The 10901-nt window shown below is 42.6% G+C and overlaps 1 protein-coding gene across 1 annotated transcript; it reads right to left on the bottom strand.

Moving 5' to 3' along the window:
• Positions 1 to 3641: 3641 nt before the first annotated feature.
• LOC109468350 lies at positions 3642 to 7930 on the bottom strand. Its single transcript, XM_019766599.1, has 6 exons — positions 7799 to 7930; positions 7108 to 7330; positions 6031 to 6560; positions 5424 to 5681; positions 4511 to 4711; positions 3642 to 4093 (listed from the first exon to the last, which is right to left on the bottom strand). Exons 1-6 carry the CDS (start codon positions 7928 to 7930, stop codon positions 3728 to 3730), a joined length of 1710 nt encoding a protein of 569 aa, XP_019622158.1. The 3' UTR covers positions 3642 to 3727.
• Positions 7931 to 10901: the final 2971 nt, after the last annotated feature.

Genomic DNA, 10901 nt, shown 5'->3' with positions numbered 1-10901 from the left:
CACACCGAACGACTTGTTACACCTAACCCTTGAACATCTAGCTCCAGGCACTGTTTAAAGCTAGCGCTATCTAATGACAATGCCCCTACTGTGTTTGGTGACAGCGAGTTCCCCTATGCGATAGCTCTAGGAAAGAATGGATTCTTGAACACCTCAATCCTTGGTTGATAAATCTGGTACTTGAAGGCGTGGCTATTTCTTGTTCTCTTGGGCTGGTAACTATTTTTAGCTGTGCACCCAATTTTTTTCTGTGGGTGCACCAGTGCACCCAAATATTATCGTAGGTTTACGTATGTAAAGATGTTCAATGTATAGTAGTATACAGCATATTCTTAGCATTCAAGTGTCAGAAAAAAATAAAATCATTGTTTTAGGACTTACAGGTAAAGTGAGTAGAATGTCAGCAAAATTTTCATTTCTTAAGATATTTCTTTAATTTTTGGGGGTGCAAAAAATTTTTTCTATAATTTTTGGGGGTGCACCATATAAGATACAGGTAAAGTGAGTAGAATGTCAGCAAAATTTTCATTTCTAAAGAAAATTTTGCTGACATTCTACTCTTTACCTGTATCTTATATGGTGCACCCCCAAAAAATATGTGCACCCAATTTTTTGGATTGGGTGCACCAGTGCGGAAGTTTTCCCGAAAATGAATTTCGAGCCCTGCACAATCAGGCAGCAAACTATTGAACCTTTTTAGTGTTTGTTAATTTGAATATTTGGGCACGACCATAACTTACATGCACGATGCTGTATGTGTGTATGTGTATGTGTTCAAGTGTTTGTTATGAATGCAAAAATTAAGGTTAAAATTAAAACTACTCCTGCACTGAAGTGTGGCCTAAGGCCACATCCGTCCACACTGCTGGGTATATTGTAAAACCAAGAAAATCACTTAAAGAGTACAGATCTCCGCAAAGTACACAAGAAATGTTCTAGTCGCAACATATAACGTTACACCTAACAATAAGAGCTAGTTATCTCGCAATAGCTATAGAAGCTTCATCAATTACTTGCTACTGTAAACCATGCTAACTAACGGTAAGAAAAGCGTGGTGCTTTCTTTAAATCTCTAGAAGATGTACTGACATTTTCTCACCTATTTGAGAGGTCGGACGGCAGGTGACCCTTAATGGAACACGCGTTTTGTTCAAATTACCCAGATCGAACACAGTTCGGGTTCTAGAGAATGTGGCAACTTTACAGCCCAGATTTGACTGGTAGAAGCTGTAGCGAAATTATCTCACCTGTTGGGGAAGATTTTAAGGCATTTCTAATTCAACTACCCTGTTATCGAAAAGGGAGTCTTAGATCTTAGTCAACGGTTATAGTTCTGTCACGATCTGCTACAAAATCAAAATCCTACAAAGTGATACGACCAATGTGACCAACTCTCCAAGCATAGTTTGGTGGGGAAGATTGTGATCTTTCTACCATTTGCCCCTTTTTCTGTCGCTATAATCCCCACCAACGAAACGGCATATGATAGAAAGGTCACAATCTTTCCAACCAATCTCTGCTTGAAGAGTTATATATGTAACCTTGCCGTTAGGCTTACCTGTTTTCTCACCTGTTGGGGAAGATTTAAGGCAGAAGTAGTCCTGACCGCCCGGGCGCAGTGTCACCGTTCCACCCGGCTGACTAGCCGACGCCTACCGTGAAGCTTAAGCCTGTTCACTCTCCATCAGGCATGGCTACTCAAATATCAAAGCGCGTAGGGGAGGGACAAAAAGTCAATAATTCTTCTCTCACGGTCATAAAAAGACCACAAGGCGACCTGTTTGCATGTACACAAGACGGCTTCATACCGTCTTATAAGATTCTTTTTCCGATAATTTCGTCGGAATATTTTCCTTTATATCCACCAGAAATGTTTTGATCGTAATGAGTTAACAAGTTGATGTATGGTTGGGTCGCGACCTTCGAGTCAGTTTGAAAACACTCCAAAATCACCTGTGCGCGTAATGGAAGACCAAGGACAAAGGCCCGAGTGTTCAGGGCGGATCCCTTACTGCAAAGGCGCACTCTTGATAAGTTCATGTTTCTTTTAAAGAGTATACGTAGGTACAATACGAAATACGTATTAAGTTTGCGAATGTTTGCTATAATATACGTTTTTATACAGTACGACATACATCCAACAAGTCATCCACGGCTAGGGGCCCAAAGATTTTGTCTAACTAATTAAGACCTAAGCAAAAAATGCGAAAATGCACGCACAGACACGCACGCACACACATACACACACACGCACGCACGCACGCACGCACACGCACACACACACACACGCACACACACACACACACACACACACACACGCGCGCGCGCGCTCATACACACACACACACACATACACACTCACACACACACACACACACACACACACACACGCCAACCAACCAACCAACCACTGCCTGTAACATTTAGTTAAAACTTAGATCAGTTCATCTTTGTAACCTTTTCACCTTATTCTACACAGGTCAAAAGTGCCGAATCATTACTTTTAATGACGGCGAAAGTTTGCACAAGACAAGGCGAATTAGGGACCATGCGGGGTAAATAAAAAAAAGGCACACGTCATATAGACCAAAAACCACAATATAGCCCTACTGGGGATATTTACAGTGATCTGCATCAGTGACACACAGATGACCCCACAGTTTACAGTAAACAGAATGTCGGCTGAGAGAGCGCAGTTGTACCAGAGTGAGTTTTCTAAAGGGGGCAACGCTTTTAAAGAGGACTATTTGCAGTGTTGAATTACGGTGTCCCTGAATTGTTGACCTCTCTTAGGGCGTGGTCACATTGGCCATACGATCGCAAAGTACTTGTGTTCTAGGGATAGCCGCACTGTACATGTGTCGTGCAAAATTTAGCTGTCCTGTTATGGGCAATCTTTTTTATGAATCCCTTTATTGCTGCATATTTGCTCCGTATCTTTGCCAACTGATATTTGCTGCCACTATACCTACATAGCTTATGGTAAGGAAGCACTATGACGTAGTATCAGAGTTCTGACTGGGTTCTGGACTCTCATTTGCACTGCGTTCTGTGTTATTTCGTACTAGCCATAGTTTGGGTTGCACATCGATATCATCCTTTAAAACTACAAAACAGTTAAATTTGCTGTCCCATATGCCAAGTAAAGTGGATACTAAGATATCAACCCTGGGCCCATAGAAACATGAAAGGAATATATATCTCATTGAACAATTATTTCAATTGAACAATTAAATTGAATTATAAAAAGTAAAAAAAAAGGTATCTTGCGATATATTACACTTTGTTTTTATACACTTAAAACAATACATAAATGTCCACCAGGTGATATGGCTTCTGTCACCCTGTTGAAAATTCTGTCACTTAACTCAGTGCCTAACCCATGTCCTGCGCACATAGTCTTCTACAGTCCTAGACCATTTCCAGCCCCCATGTATACTACAGTGAACAGAGCTCTTATGCCGAGCGTAGGGTGGTGCCCATCTCCATTCCGTAGCCCTTGGGCATCACACAGTTGTGCAAGTCGGCTGGTAGTGCTGTGTGTTTGACCTTCCCACACTCTTTCTCATCCTGAGTAAGGATACACTGCTAAACAGAGAAAGAAGTGTGTACCATTTTTAAAGTCTTTGGTATGACCCGGCCGGGGTTTGAACTCACGACCTCCCGGTTACAAAGCGAGCACTCTACCAATTGAGCTATTGCACCGGTACTTTGTACAGTCCTTGCTCTACCCGGCCATCTCATTCAGTTCTCTGTCCTCCGTGATGAACTTCTTGATGGCGCCGAAGCCCTTCTGACACACGGACATGGGCGGGTACTGCATGGGGTTCCCCTCCACCCGGAAGTCCTGCAGACTGACCAGCCGGTCCATGGTCTTGGGAAGCTTGCGGATGGCGTTCCCGTAGAGCCAGAGGCTCTGAAGCTTCGTCAGGTTAGAAATCTCCTCCGGGATGGCCGTCAGCTTGTTCCTGTGCGCGTGCAGGGTCTCCAGGTTCTCCAACTGCCCGATGGTGGCCGGAAGTGACGTCAGGACGTTGTTGTCCACGGCCAGGACCGTGAGTTGTGTGAGGTTGCCGATGGCATCTGGGATGACCTGTAAAATTGACCTCCTTTGTTTTAAAAACGATCTAAATGTATTAGTTTCCCTTACTATATCTTTGTTTCCGTTAATATCCCGAGGCGAATATGGTGTGATAAAAACTTGTCAGTTGCTATAACCACCGAATCATGCCATCGAGTGAGCGCAGTTCAATTACTATATAAGTCTCATGATATTCATTTATTTGTATTAGTTTTCTTAGTTATATCTTTCTTTTCCGTTAATTCTTTTTCAATTATCATATTAACTTCATGACTATCATTTGTATCCTTACTTAGTTAGTAAGGAGGAGGGCCTTGTACAAGCCCTACCCCTCCTGCTCAATGGTTTTCTTTTATGTAATTTTCTATTCATTCTGGTTGTTTTTTCAAACATGCGCGAATAAACAACCAACCAACCAACCAAACAAACCTTGCACTTGTTGCCGTGCAGTTGTCCCATGTAGAGGCGCTGCAGGGTGGTGAGGGCGCAGATCTGTTTAGGAAAGCGGGAGAACTGGTTACTGCTGGCGTCCAGCGTCGTCAGGTCCCCTAAGTTGACAATGGCATCGTCCAGGCTGGTCAGAATGTTCCCGTGCAGGTTCAACGTCCGGAGGTTCCGGAGGAAGCAAACCTGTGTTTACAGACAAAAATGGTCACATCATCACATAGCGCACCATGTATCCAATCAGCACCAAGGTCAGTGGCAATGTCGGAACCAATCAACGAACAGCAACCAGGGTAATCTGAATCTGTTCACCAATCAGCACCAAGGACAGGGACAATGTAGGAACCAATCAAAGAAAAGCAGTCAGGTTAACCAATCAGCACCAAGGGCAGGAGCAATGTAGGAACCAATCAACAAAAAGCAGTCAGGACAACCAATCAGCACCAAGGACAGGGATATTGTAGGAACCAATCAACGGAAAGCAGCCAGGCTAACCAATCAGCACCAAGGACAGGGACAATGTAGGAACCAATCAACGAAAAGCAGTAAAACCAGACTAAGCAATCAGCACCAAGGACAGGGACGATGTATGAACGTTAACCAATGAAAAGCAGTCAGTTGAACCGATCAGCACCAAGGACAGGGGCAATGTAGGAACCAATCAACGAAAAGTATTCAGGCTAACCAATCAGCACCAAGGACAAGGACAATGTAGGAACCAGTCAACGACAGATCTAGGGCTCCAAGACTGAAGCGTTCTTGAAATTGGCCAGGTATTGCACAAAGGAAAATTTTACATATATACTAGTAGCACAAACAAAAAAAGGCGATTTTAAGTAAAAGCTTTATGTGGAATCTGTGGTTTAGCTCAAAATTTGGGTTGTTGCGATCTACTCACCGCAATAGGCAGGGTGGTGAGGCTCAGTCTCCTCAGCCACAGTTTCCTCAGTTTTATCAGCTTCCCGATGTCTGAAGGCAGACTGGTGAAGTCGTTCTCGCCCAGGTTTAGGTCCCTCAGCTGCGCCATCTTCAGCAGAACCTCAGGGAAGGTCCGTAGTTTGTTCCTGTTGAGGTCCAGCCGGACCACTTCCGTTAGCCTCGTCAGGTCCTCCGGTAGCGATGTCAGCAGGTTGTCGGAGATGTACAGATGTTGGAGCTGCGTTGTCAACACAAAAACGCCTGGATTGCACGATATGTTTACCTTCACATAGGAAAGGCCTAGCTCATCAAACTACTACTACTGTTCTGTTTACTCTTACACAAACGGCCCCTCCAGTTATGTCCTGCAACTTGCCACATAATGTAATTTAAAATATAAAATAAGCCAACACCACAGGGTGTCTGCTACAGCACCGGCTACCATGGTGACAGCCGTCGGGTCCAGGCCATTGGCATTTTTGTTTGGAGAAACGGAAGAAGCACCGATTGCAGCTGCATTCCGTCCTGACTCAGAGCAGAACACAGTGTATGAATTAAACAAACAAACAAACAAAGAACAAACAAACCTCAGTTAGCGTGAAGAGCTCCTCCGGGAGCGAGTGTAGAGCCCTGCCCTGGATGTTTAGCGCAGTCACCGCCGGGTTCCCTCCCGTGTACATCTGTTCTCGCAGGGACAGCTCCTCCCCTTCGTCCGTGACCTTCAGACAGGCGGAGTCCACCCTCCCCACCTGATCTCCACACACAACCGTCCACTGTCCTGTAGGCAGCTGTTCTATCACCCGGACCTCCTCCCCTCCAGCTAAACTGAGCTGGTACGGCCCGCTGGCCCGGTGTGGCTTGACCACCTGCGCGGCAAGAGTGCGAACCAGAGGGCTGGTTCTAGGAGGCTTGACCTTGAAGTCGTGTATTTCGTACTTGACCCTGAGCGCGGCAGAGTCGACCTTGACCGCGTGAGTTCCGTGGACGATGGTCCACTGGGACCCCTCCTGGCTGGTGACCAGTACCTCGTCTCCCGGTTGGAGGATGTAGTCTTGATAGGTCCTGACAGGAGTCACAGCTGTGGCCAGGAAAGTGCGGATCGTAGGGGCACCGATATCTGTAAAATTGTAAAAAATTTGTAAAAACTGTAAAAAAAAAAAGAAGAATCAAACCATTGCGTTGTGTGGGGTAGTGTGGTGTAACGGCAGAGTGCTCTACTCGGAACCAAGAGGTCCTGGGCTCGAGTCCTGACATACCACCGATCTTGTGCCCTTTGGAAAGACTTTCCTCACTTAACTCAAGTGAAAATGAGTTTCGTCCTGCCTGTCCTGTATTTGTTCTCTGCGTTGGTGGTGGCATAAAATAAGTTGATATAACTTGAGTGTGTCGTCACCACGTCTAGTCATGAAATGTTGGAATAATAAAAAAAAACATTGCATTCTTAATCTACAAGTATTTGGTTACATATGTGATTACGAGTATACATGGCCATAGAGAGGTTTTAAACATTCACTCCTTCAAACACAGGCCGATGCACCATATTTTCAACTCAAACTATAACCGTCTTCATAAGTGGATGACCCACAAAAGGCCACAACTACGGTCACGTGACCGCAATGGGCGCATAGTGCATTCATTCGAATGCTGTTCTGAAGTCTGTGTACCTGTTTTTTCATCTTCATCCTGTGACTGCTGCTGTCCATTCGATGACTCTTGATCTCCGTTACTATCGTCTCCGTTACTCTCATCTGCAGTACTCAGAAGTTCCGCTAGGTGTCCCTGCTCTGTCTCCATGAGCGCCTCTGAGAACTTGGTGAGGGTGTCTCCTTCCCGCGTGGTCAGCATCTGGAGCAGCGACCTCACCTGGTCCTCTCGTGTTCCTAGTGCCTGGACAAACAGACATGAAACACTGAGCCCACCCCAGCTATCATTACTATACAATTACTACTCTCCTCGTAACATTACAAAACCCAAACATCATAGAAAAAGTGGGATCATTCGTCTTCCACTGTCTGAAAAAGAACCCATCAAGTTAAAATTTAGTGTTTCGTAGTTAGAGTAGTCACATACTATATTGTGATCCATTGTCCATCCTTTATTGCCATATTGCAATTAGCTACGGGTAGGAACTTGAAATAAAACTTTTTATGATAAAATATATTCTTACATAGTAAAGCATTTAAATACCCATGTGAAGTATGTATGAATGGGTAGGTTGTTCTCATTCAGGTATCCGTATAAGGTATAGATGACAATATGCCTCCGCCCCCAAGGCGTCACCAAAAAGAGGAAACTATATTCTAAATATGGTATACCCTACCATACTACTTAGCGTAGCACTATATAGACGCTGACCTTCATTTCTTTCAGAGCCTTGAAGTCGAAAACACCTTTGGATGCCAGCGCAATGAAGAGATCATCGACCTGCAGTTCACCCACAAACCGCTGAGTGTGCTTTTTCAGGACCGCGCGGTCGGCGTCATCCATGGTGAGGCCTTTGTAGAAAAATGCGTGTTATTTAAAATTGCACATCTTATTTATGTATATATGATCAATGAACTTAGTGTCAGCGCTACCCATAGAGCACCGCATCCCCAGCATGCAATGGGAACTGTGACAAAGGTCAATGACCTGCCTCAAGGCATACTCACGGTACTTTCATATTCGCAGTTTTCGCGGACACTTCTGTACCGCGAATTTATCATTACCGCCACCGCGAACATTATAATAGTCCCGCGAACAGGTCCATTTGTCCCAGACAGCGAAATTTTGCTACCGCAAATATCAAGTGATTTACAGTAGGCACTAGTGACGACAATAATAGTTACAGCATGAAGGCGTGAGTTGTTCAGCCGGACTGACAACTTTCGTCAGACATGGCGTGTTACAACTGGTTAGAGCTAGCAACCATTAGGCACAAGGTCACTGTTCTTCAAAATGGGACCTCTAAGAATGATACTGTATGAAGACATCTTGAGAAAAGTTCATTATTGGTGGTAACAAAAGGCAAGCAAGCATTAACCCCTTGGTTGCCTTTTTACATCAGGAGAACCTAAAAATTTTTTTTCAGAGAATTGGGACAAAAATGTTTTCAAGCTTGCAAAAATTTTTCATGTGGAAGGTTTTGACTTTGTTTTTAGTACTAACGCACAATTTCTTCACAAGTTTAGTTCTTGTATATTATCTTTAAACATGGCAAACGACGCTTCCATGCAAAAATACCACAGGAAAATATGGGTGTCTCCGTACAGAGTATAACGTCATCTCTGTCCCTAGATTACAAACTCCTCATAAATTACAGAGGTCCAAAGCTGTCCCTCAAGGACAGGGTCTGAATTTAGAGTTAAGACAGTGAAAGCTTGTCGTTAGCCTTACCTTACAAGCAACCTCCTCAGATATTAGTCAGTTAAGATGTTGTTTACAGCTGTACACTGACTTGTTGGTAGATGTAATTATGCAGGAACAAATCTGTCTGTATTAGAGACATGTCACTTCCCCTTCAGGACTCTTCCACTTCTGGGGTGGGACGAAAAACTATGCTCTTATTTTTCACTTTCATTTACTGGACATCAAAATAATTTTCTATTCTATACCAACATTTCTATATTAAGTGCAATTCCTGTTGATTTTACTGCACTGTCTTAAGGGGATAGTAGACAGAGTAGTATCCGTATCTTAAGAATTGTAACCCCCTTTTCTTTAACAAAAACTAATAACCCCCTTTTCTGAGGTCTAGAATGGTACAACCTTCTTCTGTCTGCCCCTTTAAATTGGGCAATGGCTCCAGGGTCAAATCGCCTACGGGAAATTCCAAGTAGATTATACATGAAGGTTTGTGTAGAGAACTGGGTGGGTCCTATAAGCTCAGGCGTTGTGCATGTGTGTTTGTTTGTACTATAATTAGGCCATGTTCATTTGATTATATGGATGACATCCTCTGGGAAGCCCAAAACTGACGTGAGCGTGCAAATAAAAAAAGTTTGGGAAAAAAAAGTTCCTTCATTATGAAATCTACGTGGTCATAAAGGTTGAACAAATGACTAAACATACAGAGAATATATTGGTATGGGGAATAATAGTAAACTCTTCATTTTCATTTCTTCTCATTTTCTTTACCCAGAATTGATTTCAGCATTCTATGACATTAGTATCGTTTTCCAATACTTGCAACATACGACATAAATTCGCTGATTTTGTACGATTTGCAGTTCTGTCAAAAACTTTTTTGGAAAGGGGTGAAAATTCATGCGTGTGTGGATGTCATCCATATAATCAAATCAACATGGCCTTACAACAATAATCGCCTTGTGACAAGGGTCATGTTTCAACACTTAGAGATGGGGGGAGGAAATACAAGTATGACTCATCTATGGACTGTTCCATAGTAAAAGTCATAGGAGGGGGTGTCTTTAGTTTTTTTGTTGAACGACAAAGGGTGCTGAGTAAAATTGAAAAGTCTAATGGTGGGCTAGAAAAAATCAGGCCTTCAGTTAGTAAATGCCCGCAGTCATTAAAACATGACTTACATGACTCGGATTTATGTATATATGATTTCTGTACCTATGTTTATGTTCATGTTTTGGTGTCTCATAAACCCATATGGGCTGGGCGACAAAAGTCGCAAGACACCTAAATAAAAATTCATTCACTCATTCATTCATACATGAGCCACTTACTACACAAGAAAATCTAGCTGTACTATCAGTATAAGAGACAAAAAACTACAAACTTGTACATAAATAGATCTAATAATGATGATAAAAAGTCAGCTTGAATACAGTATTTTTTTACTTTATTCTAATCCTTGATAGGCTACATTGCAAAGTTCAAAATGAAGCTTTCAATTAAACTTAATGTAATTTTACCCAAGCTAAGATAATACTACAACTACATCCATGCCAGCACAGCATATCAATGATTTAAACAAATCATAAGTAACAGTTATCAAAAGTTGCAACAAAAAAAGGAGGGTACAAATTAGCCTCGAGGACCACTGGCTCCAATGCAATGGCAAGTACAAGTACATTTTAGCAGCAGCTGCACATTTGCTAACATATAGAAAAGAATGAACAGTTACTTTAATTTTCCTCCTACAGATTTCTTGGAATGAATTCTTTAAAGTCAAATAACCTCACTTTTGCATCAAAATATCTTAAACAGTATATGCTTATTTTTCTTTTTAATTTTTCTAGTTTTTATGATACTCTTACATCATTGTTGTTTTTTGGTTTCTTTCTTTTTGTTTCTTTGTTAGCTTGTGTATTATTGTAGCTCCCAAAGTTATGCGCTACCATGGCAATAAAAGGCATAGTCCTTTAAGGGTAAAGCAAACTCCCTAGCACGTTTCTTTCAAACTGCACAGTACAAAACAAGTAAGTCAATACTAAGGCTAAAGTGTTGATGTGTCAATCAAAAAAATGCCCCTTCCCCTATCCTGGTTTTAATCCGTGACCATCCT

Source organism: Branchiostoma belcheri, unplaced genomic scaffold (assembly GCF_001625305.1).
Source record: "Branchiostoma belcheri isolate BF01 breed outbred unplaced genomic scaffold, Haploidv18h27 scaffold2, whole genome shotgun sequence".
Classification (NCBI taxonomy): domain Eukaryota; kingdom Metazoa; phylum Chordata; class Leptocardii; order Amphioxiformes; family Branchiostomatidae; genus Branchiostoma; species Branchiostoma belcheri.
The sequence above is the reverse complement of the archived record's forward strand: the minus strand, read 5'-3'. Positions and strand labels throughout refer to the sequence as shown.

What these genes read in the sequence shown, in the direction of transcription:
- LOC109468350 (XM_019766599.1), bottom strand. Translation starts at nt 7,930, where the DNA reads ATGGATGACGCCGACCGCGCGGTCCTGAAAAAGCACACTCAGCGGTTT. An exon ending in AGGCTCTGAAAGAAATGAAG is followed by an intron (nt 7,331 to 7,798) that starts GTCAGCGTCTAT and finishes CTGTTTGTCCAG; the next exon opens with GCACTAGGAACACGAGAGGA. An exon ending in TCACCACCCTGCCTATTGCG is followed by an intron (nt 4,712 to 5,423) that starts GTGAGTAGATCG and finishes CTGTAAACACAG; the next exon opens with GTTTGCTTCCTCCGGAACCT.